At 40.2% G+C, this 19,166-nt stretch overlaps 1 protein-coding gene across 1 annotated transcript in view; it reads left to right on the forward strand.

Annotated features, from left to right (window-relative positions):
* Positions 1–19,166, forward strand: part of EP300 (EP300 lysine acetyltransferase) — a 75,192-nt gene that overhangs the window by 23,062 nt on the left and 32,964 nt on the right. The window contains exons 3-9 of the mRNA XM_081877560.1: positions 7,925–8,101; positions 12,243–12,504; positions 13,023–13,136; positions 13,556–13,792; positions 14,402–14,495; positions 15,673–15,810; positions 18,526–18,643. Of these exons, the coding sequence (XP_081733686.1) occupies positions 7,925–8,101; positions 12,243–12,504; positions 13,023–13,136; positions 13,556–13,792; positions 14,402–14,495; positions 15,673–15,810; positions 18,526–18,643 (1,140 nt within the window). The remainder of the gene's footprint in view (positions 1–7,924; positions 8,102–12,242; positions 12,505–13,022; positions 13,137–13,555; positions 13,793–14,401; positions 14,496–15,672; positions 15,811–18,525; positions 18,644–19,166) is intronic.

Consider the following 19,166-nt stretch of genomic DNA (forward strand, 5'->3'; position numbering starts at 1 on the left):
GCAGATTCATTTAAAACAAAAACGAAATCAAGCAATGTAGACAGTTATGATATAGACCAGTTAATGCTGCTGGTAAAACCTGTTGGTACAAACATGTCACTTATTTCAGGAAAGTACAGGTAGAGAGGGTGCCTGTTGTATCTTGACAGGAATTCTATTCCACAGAGTGGGGACAGCCACACACTGCTCCGAGTTACTGCAGAGTGGGCTTCTGAGATCTTTGGAACTTGCAGGAGAAACTTAACTGCAGGCATTTTCAGATAGCCAAATAGCAGTTAGAAAGACAGTGACCCTGCTACCAGATCTAGCTTTGTGACTTTAAGCCCACAAAATGCAGTGCTGCAACCTTTCATCAGCTGAAGAAGCTTCATAATTCTGTAATGAGAATTTCCGTTCCTAAAGATTAGTTGGCTTATGTAAACAGATTTTTAGAAAACTATTTCTTTATTACCAAAAGTTCTTAAGAAAAACTGCAGGTGTCAGGCAAAATTTGGGGGCATAGCTTTTTTCTTCAGAAAGGCAAATGTTCTTCTAGGATGGTGCCGCCTGTAACATATAGGCACGAATAATCTGAACACTGAATGTCTTTCCCTTAAACAGTTTCATTCTATGCAAACATTTACAGAGCTAAATTTTAATGCACTTTTACTCAAAATGCATTTTTTAGTATTGTGCGTTTTTACTCAAGCAAATCAATTGAACAAAGTAGGACTACTGATGAATGTACATATCATTGCAGGCTTAGTCTGTTGGCTGTACTTCACAAGATTGATAAACACTACTAAGATTTCTTTAATAGTCTGACAACTTTAATAATATAATAATACTTAACATGTGAAGATTCAGTTTAATGAGCAATTGGAGTATACTGTCTTCAAATCCTGAAATTTACTTGAGAGGTAATTGGAGAAGCAAAGAAGATTGTTTAACGTGAATTGTAGATATGGTTTTGCTCTGCTTCTGTCAGTTTTAGCAGAAAGGACACTCTTTTTGGCTTGGACACCCCCATTTGTAATGTATGTTCTTAAGCTAGCTGAAGAGCCTATTAGAGGGAAATCTGAAATGGAGGCTGAGACTCAAAAGTGTATTCAACTGGTTTGGCTGTTGGCAGAGAGCCCAAGTTTCACTTTTTGAGGTGGAGTTGGTGACAACTGCAGTACAAGATCTTGCAGGTAGAACTAGATGAAGTTGGGATGTAACTTGGTGGCAATTTTTTTTTGTACTTTTATTTATTTTTGAATAATTTCAAAGAACAATTGTACAAGACATCCCCTAATAACATAAATATACAACCACATGTGAAAGGGAAATGTCAGGATGAAATTGGGATTTATCTCTGATTAGGTTCACAATAGGAAGTGTGCACAGTTTGAACCTGGGACATCTTGTACACAACCCCTGGCATTTCTAGGTAGGGCTGGAAAAGGCTACTGTCTGAAATGTTGGAGAGCCACTGCCAATCAGACTGTAGATGATAAAGACCTAGCAGCAGCAATGGTTTGACTTGGTCTAAGGCATTTTCCTATGTTCTTGTGCACCATATTAGCAACACCAAGGATGTGGAATGTGTTTCGTTTCAGATGTTGTTGAACTCCGATTCCCTTCAGGCCCAGCCAGCATGGCCAGTGATCAGAGTTGGTAGGAGTTGGAAGCCCATATAGAGGGTCTCTGTTTCCCAATCCTGGAATTTTTGTGTGGTATAAAGGATATGGTTCAAAACTTATATGTATGCAAGAACTGACAAAGTCATAATTGAATAGCATAGTTTCTGGGACTTCAGTAAAAAAAGACATGATATACAGTGGTACCTCTGGATGCGAACGGGATCCATTGCGGAGCCCTGTTCACATCCTGAGTAGAATGGAACACGCGTGTGCGTGGGTCGCGTTTCACCGCTTCCGCAATGCGCGTGACAGCATTTTGAGCACATGCGCAAGTGGCGAAACCCAGAAGTAACTCGTTCCGTTACTTCCGGGTCGCCGCAGAGCATAACCTGAAAACGCTCAACCTGAAGCATATTTAAGCCGAGGTCTGACTGTATTTGATACATAAATGAACTCCAAGAAAGGACACATTTGGATCCATTGATTTACATGTTGGCATTGTCTAACAGGTGTTTTGGCCACTTAAGGATTCAATATGCCACATATTAAAATGAACTGAAAGGTTTGGCTTTGCAATAATAAACCTCCTTAACTCTTGGTAAATACTGAATTTAATTCAAATGCTGTAATCTTATATGTCTGGGGAAAGTCCATCTTATCTTCTCCTTTATTTTTTCTTGATGATGGTTCACATGTCTTTTCTTAGAGCAAACATGCTAGAGTAGCCTGCAACAGTGTTTGAAATTAGCCAGGCACATTTTGCACCTGGCTATCAGCCACTTTTGACCAAGTAAAGAAGCCTAAGTGTGAGGATGGCGCCTGACATTTCCACCATCTGGAGGTGCATGCCTCAGGATCCTTGGATTTTGATTGTTTTCACACACTAATAAGACATCCTGTAGAATTCTATAAGTTTTTATTTTATCTACAAAATCAGAATGAATTTCAGGAACCAACATGCTTTATCTGTGCAGCCTGAGCAGGAGCAGTGAACAATGTTATAGTTAATTGTTGTAGCTTCTCTTCACCTACCCCACTTACATTATGAATGGTCTGTGTCACCATTAAGAAAAAGAGGTAAGAATAGGCCTATATGTATGTGTGAAATGTCCCTGGATAAAGTGGCTATTCCTCCTTAAGTTCACAAAGTTCTGAGTTTCTAACACTGGTTTATAGTGGGAGTGTGGTCAGTTTGGGCTTTTAAAATGCACATGCTGCAGACTGAATTTAACAGGGGAGGTGGAGTAAATTGCATTCTTGAAACAGAAGTTTCCAGTGCCATCTGCTCTGTTAGCATCTATAGAGAATTTTCCAAATTTGAGTATTTAGAGGATCAGTTTGCTGCCAAGAACGTGTGTGGAGAACCACCCCCTCCCAAATATAGGAGCTTCTACTACTCATTGTTATGTTTAATTGGTGAATGTGAATATTGTCAGTTCCCTGAGCAATGACTGAAGAATAAATATCACAAGTTTATTTTAATTGTTGTTGTTGTTTATTAAATTGATATAGTTTTCTTCAACCAAAGATCACAGAGTGGTTCGCAACATAATATGGCCTTAACTGGGATTTAACAATCGGCCTGCTTATAGTACCCTGTAAGAGAGCCAGTGCATTGAACAGATCTTCTCTTCACATCTCAGCCATATTACACTTAATGGTAGTCGGCTATGCTGGTGCAATGACATTGATAATTTAGTTAGTTAGAGGCTTGGAAGAATGGCTCATGAAGATAGTTTAGTTATGAATCTAAATGGGTACACTTTACAAACATTAAACTTAAAATCTGTTGATATTTTGAAATCGTAAGAGTTGCAAGGGACCTTGGTGGTCATAGCATTTATCTCTTGAGTTTTACTTGTGAATCTAGGGACTGCTGATAGTCCATAGTGAGTTTTCACATGAAATCATGAATGGAAGAGAATGCTAGAGGTTATTCCCTGACCAATCAAATATTAAAAAATAATAGGATTATAACAATTGTGCACAAGCTTTCTCAACTGGATAAATGGGTCTTTGCTGGATCTACTTTATATTATTTGAGTTTTGTTTTAAATGTGTCTGCTGTGTTTTGTGTTTTTAACCGTCTTTTCACTTTTCATTTTTATTATCTTGTGCATAACTTTGAGATGATTGTGCAGAAGGCTACTTAAAAATTAATGACAATAATGATATAAATTGGCCACAAAGTTAACAGCCAGCCAAAAATAGTACTCAAAAGAGGGGCTGATGGAAGATGGATAGAATATTTGCCAGCCCCTGCTCTGGGTAAAAAGCAGAGTGAAGAATTCTGCAGGCTAGAAACACAGTAGGCACCAAGCCTTTTGTGTTCCTATACAGTGGTACCTTGGTTTGCAACTGCTTTGGATTACAACCATTTTGGATTACAAACACATCAAACCCGGAAGTGCGTGCCCCTTTTTTGGGATTCTAACCCATTTTTTTATTACAACACATTTTTTGGGGGGGGAGGCCCCATTTGCGAAAGCGCACCTTGGGTTATAAACTGTTTTGGTTCACAACCGGACCTCCGGAATGGATTATGGTTGTAAACCAAGGTACCACTGTACTTTATGTCTTGAAAATAAAGACTCGTTCTGCAAATCCAGCAAACAAAGCAAATGGACTAGTGGCAGAGGCATGAGTCACTCCACACCTCCCTGTTCTTCCTTTTCCTACTTGTGTAGCATAGAGGTACAGTGGTGCCTCACAAGACGAAATTAATCCGTTCCGTGAGGCTCTTCGTATAGCGGTTTTTTCGTCTTGCGAAGCAAGCCCATTGACAGCTTAGCGGATTAGCGCTATTAGCGGTTTAGCGGCTTTTAGAGGATCAGCTGATAAGCGGCTTAGGGCTTAGGAAAAGGGGGGGGGAGGGAAAAACCCCGCAGGAACTCGCAAGGCATTTTCGTCTTGCGAAGCAAGCCCATAGGGAAATTCGTTTTGCGAAGCACCTCCAAAACGGACAACCCTTTCGTCTAGCGGGTTTTCCGTCTTGCGAGGCGTTCGTCTTGCAGGGCACCACTGTACTACAGGCTGGTGGCAGAGGAATGAAGTGCTTCATTTCTCTGCCGCCAGCTCTCTTGCTTTCTAGGATGTACAGGGAGCTTGACCTCTAGAATCCAGTATGAAAATTCAGTGGGCTGGCAGTGGTGCGTTGAAATGTTTCATCTCTTTGCCAGCAGTCCACTTGATTCCTGTGCACAGCATACTGTGCACCTTCCCACCTCCTATGCTCTAGCAAATGAAAACTTTAAACATTCTTTAAAAAGCAATAATAAACTCTAACCAGTCACTCTGAAGTTGGCTACAGCAACTACCAGAGGAACAACATATTGTGCCTGCCAGTTTATGTACAACTTCATGATCTATGCTGTCAAGGTAGATCTAAACCTATGTAGTCTCAATTTTCAGGGTTGCCTATGTGGCATGTTTTGAGGTACACAAACTGAAGACACAAGGATGACAGAGCAAATGGGATGACTTAGCAAGAGCCGAACACCTTGCAATTGTCTTCTGTTCCCCAGTAGAAGGATAGTAGAGAGGCTCCATTCTCCACTGATGTAACCAAGCTTGTGTGTTCAGTTATTTTTCCATGCTTCTCTATGTTTGAGGCTAAGGAACACAGATTCCCCATTACTACTAGGCCTGGGTGATATATCGCCCAAGACCGGTATGAGGAACAGGCCGCGATGTCTGCTTCACTGTCTGCGGTATTTCGCTGAGTGAAACAGCCATCCCACTTCGTTCTCATATGACAGAGAGCTGTATCTGTGAAGTGCATCTTTAAACTGCCCGACTGAGGAGTGTGCAGCTGCCCTTGCATCAGTCGAGCAGTCAAAGGAGCCCCCAGCCCTGCGCTAACTCCCGCAGGCTGGCGGTGCTGTGAAACTGCTCAGCTGAGGATAGCGTGATTACTGCTCCCCATAGCGAGCCATTAAAAGAGCCCTGATGCTCTGCCCACTCACGGGCGTTCCCTCCCCCCAGCTGAGTGGCACAAAGCAGCTCCAATGCTATTGCTGCTCACACGAGAGAGCACCAGGACTGTGAAAGCTGGGGCAGTTTCAGCTGGTGTCTCACTGGCAGAGGCCAATGCATCTTGTTTTTTCAACATTGTGGTATATCGCCAAACTGCGATGTTTGGCTGGCAATACACCACTATGTTGAAAAGCGGATGATGATGATGATGACGACAACAACAACAAATTTATTACCTGCCCATCTGGCTGAGTTTCCCCTGCCACTCTGGGCAGCTCCCGATCGAGTGTTAAAAACAATACAGCATTAAATATTAAAATCTTCCCTAAACAAGGCTGCCTTTAGATGTCTTTTAAAAATAGGACAGCTGCTTATTTCCTTGACATCTGATGGGAGGGCGTTCCACAGGGCGGGCACCACTGTCTGGTTCCCCGTAACTTCGCTTCTCGCAGTGAGGGAACTGCCAGAAGGCCCTTGGCGCTGGATCTCAGTGTCCAGGCTGAACGAAGGGGGTGGAGATGCTCCTTCAGGTATCTCCCAGCCCTAATTACTACTACTATACTACAGAATTATGTCTGTTTTATATTCACCTCAACTTATTAGCAGTGTGACCTTTTAGGGGGTGGCATCAGCTGTCTCTACTGGAGAACAGGGTATGTTGATGAGTATTAGATAATGTAAAAGATAATGATATCAGAAAGTTTTGGAAGGGAATTTCTAGTATGTTACAGTAGTGCATAGAATAGACTCTTCCACTGTAGCCATCTAGGTTTATTTAACTGATGCTGGTTTCTTAATTATGTTCGTACCTGCTACTTTGTCTAAACCACAGATTTCCTCTTTTAAAAACAATGTACTTGTTTTCTCTGCAACTAAAATCTCTGTGTAAAATGGACTGTGGCCAGCAGAGCTTTCTTATAATTTCTAGTAGAGATTTCCTGCTATCTAGGAACTCTACTAGCAAAATAGTATTAAATGAACTTACTTGGACAAGTAGATAAGATCTGAGACATAGAAAATCTTCCTGTATAAAGAACCAATTATTGAAAATTACCTGCTCTGGTAGACCACACTTCTGAAAGAGGCACAGAGATTATGTGTTTTATTTATAATGGGCAGGGGTCCACCAGCTTGGAGCCGGGGAGAAGGGCAGAGCCTTGTTGCTTCAATTTCAGCTAAAAACTCATGCATTTTTTTGATAACTGTTTAAAGATTGTCATGATTTAGACCAGTCCAACATTGTAAATAATAATAATAATAATAATAATAATAATAATAATAATAATAATAATACCACCATATGGAGGAATTCAGCTTCATGCTGTAATGATTGTTCTATCAGTGCATGCATTTCTGCTTGTCAGGTTGAACTGTCCCTTCTCCTTACCCCCCTGCAATGTTCTAGGGATTCTCTTGACTCGCCAGAGTAGATTTGGTGGAGCAGGTGAAGCCCCATTGTGCTAGTGGGAGACAATTTGCTGGCTTCCACTAGCATGTTAGGTTAGGTGATTCTAGGGTGTAGTATCCACACATGTCAGGAGAACTGTTGGATTACTATTCAACAGCTAATAGTGAAAAAGTCAATAAATGTAGAAAACATCAATTTAGGCAGCTGCCAGATTCAGCTGTGTTTTCCATATATATACTCACGTGTTCTGCTTATTTTGTGTGTATATATATATATGCCCATTTGACAGCTTCAGTCTGGAGCACTGACACTGTTACAGGTGATTCATAATACTCATTCTGCACTTGTAAAAATTTGACATTTAGGAACTATCAATAATTGTATTTTATATTTTTGTAATTTGCTTAGAGGTTTTCTTAGATCAAGTGATATATAATTCTTTGTTAAACAATTAATGGCTCGGGTGCTGCTTTGATATAAAATCTTTAATCTGCCAAACCATTGAGACATTCTTTCAAATCTTCAATTTCTTCATGACCTATGATCAGAATCAGGCTCAATATTCAGATTGTAAAATTGAAGGTGTGCCTTTGGATCATAAGCATTCAAGGATAAATTAACTTTTGAGGTGCTCAGTCAATATAATTCAATATCTGGAGGAATATATATATGAAATGCTTGATTTAAAATGAAGGGAAAATGGAACGTATTGAATGATAGCAAAATTTTATTAATTGTCAGTACAACCAATATTGAATTGGGGTTTGGAAAGAGATGGATAGTATTAAGAGGGTATATGTAGATCAGAATTTGTTAATACTTTACAGTTTGTTGATATTCCATTCCTTGAACCAAACAGTAGTTAACCATAGTGTATACCATGAAATGAACAGAAGAAAATGAAAATATTCCTTAATTGTCATTCTTTAATTTCTAGATGGGAATGATGAACAACCCCGGTCCTTATGTACCACCATACAGCCAGAATCCTGGACAACCAATTGGAGCCAGTGGACTTGGTCCCCAGATGCAAAATAAGCCTGTATTACCTAACAGTTTACCCCAGTTTCCAATGGACAAGAAGCCAGTGCCTGGTCCAGTAATGCCTAATATGGTAGGTAGTAACTTCTATTTCAAATTATTGTGGAGCTAGTTCAAGATATACCAGTATTTTGTCTTAAAGGCTTCCATATTGTGCCAAATCATGAGAAATAAGGGTATTCAACCTAGAGGAAAAAAGCATCTTAACTGAGTTTTAATTTCTTTTGAATGGCATTTCTACTTGAACCATATCTCCTTGTCTTTTGCATAACTCTCATATCTACCCTTTCATCATCTGAATTCTAGCCTTTTAGGGGACAGACAGTATACTATTTCCATCCATATATTGGAGGACATATAGAAATAACAGTCTGTGATGTGTTCTGAAACTGTGTTCATGTGCTTGTTGATAATATGGGTGGAAGGTTCAAGGGGAAATGGGATATAGGAAGAAATGGATGACATAAAATTACTTTTTGTTGAAAACTAACTTTATGTGAGTTCACATAGGTGCATTGTCATAGCAGGATGTAAGATGTATTTGATGAGGAGTGATTGCATCAGTTCATTCATTTGCCAATCTATGCTTTGCAGCCATTGAGACAACACATTCAGTGGAGCATTGCACCACAGATACACCTGAGCTCCCAATGAGCAGACAGTGTAATGTGCACACACTTAACTTGATTCTTGTTAATCCTGCCTTCCACAGTGCTGAGCTAGTGACACAGCAGTACAAGAGAATCTCTGTGTACATAGAGATTCCATTCCCAGTAACTGTGCATGTCAGTGGGACACACACAAGTCCTTTCTGTCCTATTCTGCCCCCCTTTGGCACCAAAAATGATTCATGTGTCAGTGGTCGTGTGAGTGGGAAGGTGCCTGTACATGCTCATAAGGTTCTTAGCATCCCTATTCGCTTCCAGATGATGTGTGCCTTATTGTTATTTTTAACAGCAATTTTTGGGAATGGTGGAGAGGTTGGAGGCAGGGGTATCAAGGAACATACTCTTCTTACTGGACAATACAGAGGTGGAGGAGGAGGCAGAATGTAGCTGGGTAAGATGTTGGAGGAGCCAGGCTGGTTAGAACATGGAGAGTGTGACACTTCCTTGGAGCTTCCAGTGTCCCTTTCTCCTTGCTGTGGGGTGGGGTGAAGATGGGCAAACTGTGTTACTTGGATTGTGAGGTCTGCAGAGGCCATGCAGAGCTACCACCTCTCTCTCTGGTGGCCTATATTGGCCTTTTTTAGGTTTCAGTGCTCCATTCTCTGGGAAGTCGGGGGGGGCTGGGCGGTGGGCGATGAAGGCACCACACTGAAAAGCAGGCTGGAGCTGGGGAGGGGAGCACTGAAGAGGCTGTGTAGAGCTGATTCCTGGGTTGTGTATCGCCTGTCTTAATTTTTCTACCACCCTCGTGGGGGATAGAATTGCAGGTATGCATGCAGTATTACTTATCTCATGTTGCATTGTATGTGTGGCCTGAGTGCATGCATGGAACCATGCTCTTAAAAAGTGGAAAGCTAAGAGTGTAAGTCAAACCCCCAAACATTCTTAGACTGCTGTTTCTGAATGGCTAGCTGTTGCCAGTAATCTTTGTAGCCAAGTGTTGCTCTGTAAAAAGTGGATTTTTTAAAATCTTCGTTCATCATCTTCATCTACTCTGAGCAGCACAGGTGTGTAGCTCTTCACTTATTTCAAGCTAATTCTGATTGCTGACTAAAAAGAATGTCTTATGCACCTTATGGTCAAATTGTACATCCCTAAATATTGGCATTTTAAAAGTGATATAACATTGTATAGATCTTAATAGAACTGTGCTGAACTTTTGCCTAAAAAATACTGGGAACAAAGAAGATTAGGAGAAGTCAAAACATCTTACAGTGCTCCTCTTTGCTTGCTTCCATTATGTACTGTTCACATTAACTTTTAAACCATATCCAAACCAATTGGGAATCACGTGGGCAGCATGTTGCGCTGCTCATCAGATCAGCATGCCAATAAGCAACAGTTGGTTTGGCTCTCAGATCTAATAGATTCCAATAGTGAACTAGTTCACACAATACATTAAACTAGAGCTTATTTTAAAGTATGTTTTAATGAGTATAGGCAGTATATTCTTCTACTGCTATAACATCCATGTCAATGAATTAAGAGTGAGGGCAGAAACATCAGCCTCCCTCTGCAGAGGCTTCCTGACACTGGCACATAATGAGAATTGACTAACCTAAGAAATTCAAATGTGAGGTGAATTCTACTTACACTCCCCTGAATGGGTAAAATTTTCCCCCTCTCTTACAGCATTCGAAATTAGCCAGGCACCATGCTCATTTTGCACCTGGCTATCAGACACTTGCAACTAAGTGAAGATGCCTGGGCACCAGGATGGCACCTGACATCTCTGCCACTGGCTGGTGCACAGCAGCATTGTTGTTTTTTTGCTGCCGTGCTATGGCATGAGTCAGATTTTAGCTGGAGCTGACAGTATACAAAATTCATTTTTGGCTTTGTAATCATGGGTTTTGTCGTTTGTTTTTAGTTTTAAAAAGTGCCTAAACATTCCATTAGTGTGTCTGTAACCTAGGTTTAAGGGGCCATATGACAAATAGCTTTAATATCTCTGTTTTTAACACTGCTCTTCATAGAACTGGTCAAACAGTTACCTCAATGAGAGAGGGGCAGGCACATGCAGGAGTCGGGAAGGAACAAATTATTGTTACTATTATTTATTAAGTTTATATACTACCCTTTATCCGAGGATCACAGCATGGTTTAGAATATAAAAATACAAAAATACATAACATAGTAACAAGCAAAAACAATAACCCACACCCATTCATGGTTTAAAAGGCCATAGGGACTATAGAGTGGGCAGGAGCACACTTCTCATAGTTTAAAATAAACTATGGAGTAATGTTATGTACAAACTGGGCCAGTGTAAACTTGTACACCATAATCCATATAGCATTGGCAAAGAGCACTTTAAAAGCTTCACTGTATGACTATAGATCACGCTGATTAGGTATGTTGTATTACTATTTATTACTCTAATAAAGAGTAAGTTTATTAGTTGTGATTGAAATACAATTGGTATTGGGTACACCAATTAATTTGAAGAGAGTGAAGCTATCTGTGAGTGCCACAATCCTACCACCTGTATAGGGGAGTTCCATTCATGTCAGTGGGGTTTTACTATGAATCGCCATAATACCCATACATGTGAAGAGTCAAAGATCTGGAATTTACAGCATTGCTAAAGGGTAATTCAATTGTAGTATTATGTTGTAGTCAGTTTGGGAAGGATGAAACATGGTTCATATGGAACAGTAACGCAGAGGAAAGCTCATTTCAATTATTAGTGTAACTTTTGTTCAAACTGGAGTTAGCCTTTGCCTATGGTGCCCAGTTAGTTTCAAGCTGTGAAGCTCCAGTATACTTGAAAACAGGCTGAAAGTGAAGAAATCCCTTTACTACTGTATTTGGGTGAAGCTGACATGAAAACTGAATTTCTCCCATGGATGGTACAATGTTAGTTGTGCTGAACTCTCATACCTTGACCCCTTGTTAAAAGAGAAAAACAATAATTATTACTTCCCAGTTAATGAAGCAAGCCTGAAGATCCTTAAAACCAAATCAAGTCAAGCTCTCTGAAGTTGAATGAAAAGCAATATGGAATAATGCTTGCATTGCCACTTCCAAAGATCAGCCTCAGAAGTGGTGTTGCAAGGTGGTTGCTAAGCAGAATAGGACATATATTTCTAATTATCAACCTCAGCAATATTAGTTTGCTGTGTTGCATTGGTAGTGGCTACAATAACTATGTCTCCTGTGCTTGATCTGTCCTTTGCATTGCTCCATATTTAGGGATGGTATATTTATGTGTTGGCTGCTGGAGGTTAGAAAATATTGATTCATGAAATCATTCCTCATACTCATTATATTAGTAGGCTGTGTTGTATGGCTGCTTTCTTTAGGGACTATATGAACATTAAGTTGCATTGTGGAACTTTGCTTGAGAATGGGTTTTCTTCAAAGGAATAAGAGCTTTCTCTGAGAGAGGATTTATTAAGTTATCTTAAAGTAATTCATATAGCTGCTGCTTCTACAGGTTTAAGCACACTTTCAAAAGACATGAATAACTTCTTTGTGTTTTGCTGACTTCTAGAGAACTGTCAGGGTTAGACTTCCATTTGTCTTCTTTATTTACCTTTGAAGGGTCAACAGCAGACACCTCCAGTTCAGCAGGCTGGGATGGTGTCAACTGCCCCCCAGGGCATGGGATCAGGAGCACCAACTGCAGACCCAGAAAAGCGCAAGCTCATTCAGCAGCAACTTGTTCTCCTCCTACATGCTCACAAATGTCAGCGGCGGGAACAAGCAAATGGTGAGGTGCGGCAGTGCAACCTCCCTCATTGTCGAACCATGAAGAATGTCCTCAACCACATGACACATTGCCAGGCTGGAAAATCTTGCCAGGGTAAGTATAAAGCTTTTCATCTCATAGAAATCTTTGGTCCTGTTCTTGTAAAGTCAAGTCAAGCCCCTCCGGAAATGTTACCATTGTGGCAGTAGGAAGCTAATACTGTTTGAAAAACAATTTTGCAGTAATTTGTGCTCACAAGTTACAAGGTCAGGATGAGAGATACAGATACTGAAGTTTTAGCAATCAACTTTGGCCTCCACTGTGCAATAAGTAATAAGAGATCCAGACTGGGTGACCTATTGCAAAGAGCAGAAAAGCCTTGATCTGTACTTGGGTAAGATAAGTTTCAATCAACTAAGATTTCCCTTGACCTATCAGTCAAAAGAAGACTTAAGGGGAAAGTTTTCAATTCTGGAGATATAGATATATGCAGTCCAATATACTCAGAAGCATGAGTCACACTGTACTCCAAGTAATTGTGCATAGATTCTGTGCATCAGTAGCACATGTATAGCTGGCTCAAAGAAATTTAAAGTTTTAAGTGTAAAATTACTTTTTAACCCTCTTTTTAGTGGCTCACTGTGCATCTTCACGACAAATCATATCGCACTGGAAGAATTGTACACGGCATGACTGTCCTGTGTGTCTCCCTCTCAAGAATGCTGGGGACAAAAGAAATCAACAATGTAAGTAGTCACTAATTTATTTCTTTTTAGGGCATTACAGATTTGCAGTATCACTCCATTTCTCATAATGTTTCTCCTAATACTATTAATGGCTGGTGTGAGAGACAGCTGCAGGATCAAGTTCCTACAGGACAAGCAGTGCTCCTGACAGCAGGGACCCTCCATATACATGGACCCTCTACTCTGGCCTCACTATCATATTGTGATGGCAGTCGTGTCCGCAAATACAGTAGGACGCAGCCATAGCTGCCCAAGTTGTGGTAGGCAGCAGCCTCCATGCTTATCAGGTCAGCAACAGACACAGTTTAATGCCCCAAACCTTATTGGTGTGTTACTAAGGACTTTATAAAAGGGTTGGTGTGTTTTATGTTCATTCTAGTCACTGTTTTTGATCGTTTTCATGTCTTCATTTTTTCTAGCATTACTAGGTGGTGCTGCAGTAGGACTTGGAAATTCTGGCTCTGTAGGGGTTGGTCAGCAGACAACCCCCAACATAAATACTGCTAACCAGATTGACCCCAGTTCGATTGAGAGGGCTTATGCTGCCCTTGGACTGACGTATCAAGGGAATCAGATGCAGACGCAGACACAAGCTCAAGTGAAGAGCCAGCAGCAAGGACAGTCACCGCAGGGACTTCGCCCCATGAATCCTACAAGTATGTTCTTAACTTCATTTTTAAAATGTATATCCCACCTTATTTCAGAAGGCAGCTAACAACTCCAAATCATAGCAGCAACAATAAAATATGTAATTCCGCATTAAAACAAAAATATGACCACCAGCACCTAAGCTACAACTTATTCAAGTATTTTACTAAAGGCATTTGTGAAGTTTTGCATCCATTGGGAGAATGGGTGATAGTGAGGTGAGGCTTTGTACATGGCAAAAGCAAGTTTTCAAGATTTCATTGTTCTCTAGTATAACCAAAAAGTTGAACTCAGGGTAGTCTTAGTGAGGGGTTATCTCAGTGATTCTCATTGAGTTCATTTTTAATTTGATGAACAAATTAAACATGCTGCAATCTGAGATTCAGTTAAGGAAGCAAAATCTGCCTCTGCCATCATAAGTGCTCCCTCCCCCCTTGAGCTGCTCCTACACATTCATATGGAGGGAAAGAAGCCGTTTTGTAGTAGGGCCAAAATCTGTTTTGCAGCAATGATAGCAGCATGTGTACCCTAGAATATCTGGAAACAACTTAAGCACCCAAAGCAATTAATCTACAGTAGAGCATATTTTAATTTTTTCTTTCTTTCTTTTGGTCTAGATGCTAATCCTATGGGAGTGAATGGAGGTGTTGGTGTTCAAGCCCAGAGTCTTCTACCTGAATCAATGTTGCATCCAGCTATGAATTCTCAAAAGTAAGTTTATTTTTAATTGTATAGAAAGCAACTTTTGGAATAACACATTGAGGAAAGAATTCACAAAAGTGACAGAGCTACAAAATAGTAACTTTGAACAAGAGGGATTTTTACAAAAGGAAAATATTGTATACTTTAAAATTTTATCTGTGACCTCTGAATAAAGCTCTTTATGATAGAGATGGCTTTTTTGTCTGCCTGATCTAAATCTGAGTTAGCATAGAGATGCTCTGTCTGTTCTGCCATAGGGGCTCCACATTTACCTGAAAAACTTTTTTTGTAAAGGTTATAGGTAAAGCAAAATACCTTGCAGTAGCTGCATTGCTTTCATAGTAGATATACATGCGTCTCGTTACTGAATTCTGTAGTGCTGCTACACGCTCTTAGATCGCCGGTTCTATTTTGACTGGAAAGTGTTGGCATTTAAATGTTGTCAGTGAAGTAGTATAGCACATTCTGCTAGTGATACACATGCTATATAGCACATGTTTTGAACTATGATATATAATATGAATATATATCATATACTGGGCTAAAGAATTCTGTTCCCCAAAAAGGTACATGTTGTTATTGGTAGATATTGTACAAATTAAAGTTGGTTATTGTGCATAATGTTGTTACTGCTGCTCATTGCTTGGGGCACAGGTCAAGTGAGGACACTGAAGCTTCAGCTCCTGACCACTGTAAATTATTGTTGGTTAATAACAAGTACTCAGGACTTTCCAGATGCAAGAAATGGCAGCTAATGTTCAAAATTGTATTTCTCCATCTATAAAGTGGAAAGTGAATGAATATTGGAACTCACCTTAATGTAGAGCCTTGCCTGAAAGAAGAGTGCAATATCATCCATATGTATTTTAGCACCAATAGTGACTTGCTATTCATTGGCCCCAAGGTATTAAGCCATTATTTATTTACAGTTGTCTCTTTACATAAAACAGTGTTTCAGAAGTTCATAAGTGTGTGTGCGCGTGCGCGCGCGCGCACACACACACACACACACAGAGAGAGAGAGAGAGAGAGAGAGAGAAAAGAAATGTTTATCCACCTATGGCTGAGCATGAGTAGGCCACTTTCATATACAATTACTTGTGATGTGTTTACATATAAAGAAAGTCTCACTTAACGAGGTTTATTGTGTCTTTGATAATCGCCTCTCTTTTTTTTTTTTTAATAGTACCATGATGAATGAAAATGCCAATGTTGCCAGTTTGGGAGCCATGCCAACAGCAACACATCCTTCTGGCATTGGAATTCGGAAACCATGGCATGAAGATATTACTCAGGACCTCAGAAATCACCTTGTTCATAAACTGTAAGTATTGATCACCAAATCTTCAAACTTCTAGATGAAATAATTGAAATAGTGCAATAAAAGTACTTAAACCTTCTAAATGTATCTGCTACATTCCTTCCATAGGTGATGGATGTAACTATTCACTTTGTTACCTCGTTAACTTTACAGTTACTGGTATCCCTTGTATGGGAGTTGTGGGAGACTGAGCAGGAGTCTAAAGATCAGACAGAGTTATTAATGAAAGGAGAAAATCAGCCTTATGACCAAAGATGGCAATACTTCCAATTTGCTGCCTAGCTCATTTGGAATCTCTACATTGAACCAAATGCCTAAAAGGGTGTTGTAGTTGGAATTCAGAGGAAACAGCCAGTGGTGGCCAAGTGGTGTGATCAGGTTCTAGCATGTCATCCATGTTGTCTTAAGCTATCTTTTTTTTGTCCCTAGAGTTTAATTTCTCAGTAATTGTTTCCACACCCTGCTCCTGAAGACACAAGTCATTTCCAGGGCTAAATGGCAATTCTGTGCATGATGTGATGGGTGAACAAACACACAGCAATTGTAACTCTGCCCAAATAAATTATCCTAGGTTACGAGCCGTTTTTCAGTACTTAGAACCTTTGCCACATAAACTCCCCGCCCCCCCACCAAGGCATCCATAGGGTAATTGAAATGACTTCCAATAAACCAAAGAGAGATGATCTTGAACATGCCCAGAACATTTTTCTATACTGACTCAATAAGGAAGAAGAAATTATTACTGGTTTCGACTAGGAGACAGACTCATTGTGATAGATTTATTTGGAAGATTTTTATTTAACATTGCTGTTTTCCTCCAAGGTAGCATACTTGGTGTATTGTCCTCTATCCATCTCAGTTACAACAATGACAGTGGCCTAGTTTGCATGTCACATTAACCCATAGTTAAACAGTGCTTTAATATGCTGATGCACACCGCTCAAAACTTTCATGTTGCTTCTCCCTTGCTTCTGCTGTGCTAAAGATGAAGCATATCAGACTCTAGCTTGTCTGGAACAAACCTTGGTTTCAGTTCATAGTCCGTTTGGTCAAAATGATCCACAGGCTCGGGTTTGGCTGACAAGCCAGGTCGCTCTGGCTTATTTTGTCCACAGTGTAACATGAGTGTGTGTGGAAGGAGTGCCATGAGAACTTTCGAGCAGCATGTTTCTCTTTCACATTAAATTATAATTTGTTTTAAACTATGGTTCAATGTGATACACACCAGGTTAGTGAGAATTTGAATTTACCTCCCCAGGCTAAATGCATTTTCCTTAGCACTGTTCCACTCAGGATCTTATGCATCAGCTAATTGGAGTGCAATAAGCTGGTGGAGACTTCAGGCTTTAATACCCTCCCCCAAAAAACCCCCAAGAACCTTAAGTTCTGCCAGCAAGAGCTAGAGGAACTATTGGGTGGATATACTTAAAATTCAGAATTTCTTGAGGCTGAACACATTATCAGGCTAATCACAATTTTAGTACCAAAAATAGCTGACAACCCTTTCACAGAAAAATCAATTCCTGCTAACGCACTCCCTGCCCCCCAAGTTTTCTTTTGAGTAACCCATTTTGCTACTGATAAACTATTTGGAGTCAAACCATTGTGGATCTTCAGCAAATCATCCAGAGATCTACTTTATGCTTACACATGGATTAAGGGGAATGTAATAAGTAGTCCATGTAATCTAGACCAGGCATAGGCAAACACGGCCCTCCAGATGTTTTGGGACTACAACTCCCACCATCCCTAGCTAACAGGACCAGTGATTAGGGATGATGGGAATTGTAGTCCCAAAACATCTGGAGCGCTGAGTTTGCCTATGCCTGATCTAGACCATTGCCACTTCTTCATGATGGGGAAAAACAGTTTAATTGAAAAGAAAAAGCCCAGGTTGTGTTTGCTAGGATGCTTCAGGGGCTTGCTTAGTAGTGCTGTAAGTAGCAGTGTTGCTCATCGGACCGCACGCTGTTGAGTAAGGGACAGTTCTTAATCATAATTCACATATTGCACTGATTGGATGAAGATTGGTTTTGTTGTCTGTCTTCTGGCCCAGTTTTATTGAGACAATAGGTGTTTCAGTGTGGCAAACTTCGGTTCATATTCAGACATCATATTCAAAGAGCGTATGAGTGGAAAGTAGCCTTTTGTTAGGAACCCCTGGAACTAGAACTGAGAACTTTTGGATCTATGCTCTGCTGCCCCTTGTGGTAAGACACTTCATGTTACAGATTGAAAGGTTCAGAAGACTATCATTTCCTCTGAGGCTGTAGGGTGATTCTATTGGATCAGTCACATTCCCTGAAATAACAAGGTTATAAAAGCGTGTTTTGCCTGAGAAACGGTTATCATGACTTTCTCTTTCTTCCTGTTGTACCAAGCTATACTCTGCTGGATTCAATTTCTTTTTCCAGAATTTGTTCTGCTTGTGAGCTAGCATCACAACCGCTAAATTCATATTTGTACTGAACACCTATTCCTAATTAAGGCATCTTATGTTATCTGGATGTTGCAATCTTTCAGTGAGTTGAATTAGACAATTTGTACCTCTTGGTGCAGTACAGCTACAGAATTCCCATCTATGATTGTTCTTGGCTTTTACCAGAAGTTGACAAAAATTAAGAATAGCATAAACTCTAGCTGTGGGCATTAGATTTGTGGATCCAGAAGTTCAGGAGACAAATAGTTTGTTCAAGGTTTCCCTCTATATTCTTGCAGAGTACAAGCCATATTTCCAACTCCTGACCCTGCAGCACTAAAAGATAGGCGCATGGCAAATCTTGTTTCCTATGCTCGGAAAGTAGAAGGGGACATGTATGAATCAGCAAATAGCAGGGTAAGTTATTTTGTAATTTTCTGGTATGAAAGTATTAATTTATAAATTGATTTGTCTTTTTGTCATTTCTGTAATTACGTTGATCAAAAGCCAGTCATGTTCTTTTCCATTGTATGGTATATATAATAAGTATTTGGAAGGAATGCTTCAGTAATAGTAATGAATCATCATTTGTAGCAAATTCCAATTTTCTCTGAAGCAAGTTCCAAGGATTCAAACATATTCTATTTTAGGAGCAGGAAACATTTTAGGCTTTGCAACCCAGATCCCTAGTAGATGCTAGCTTTGTGTCTACCTTCCTGTCAATCACTGGATGTCAGAATGGCATCATTGCAGAGAGCCTTGCACAGTGCTTTAAAGTGTTTGAAGCTTTAGCTTTGTAGAGGCAAAGTCTGCTTTCCCTGCCAGGACACAGTCAGTGGCACTGTTGTGTATCAATAGCTGTGTATCAACAGCTGCATTGACAGCTGCATCTCTACCTACCCCACACCTGATGTCATATGTGACATACTTTGGGGGAAAC

The sequence above is a fragment of the Podarcis erhardii genome (genome assembly GCF_964252035.2).
Source record: "Podarcis erhardii genome assembly, chromosome: 10".
NCBI lineage: Eukaryota > Metazoa > Chordata > Lepidosauria > Squamata > Lacertidae > Podarcis > Podarcis erhardii.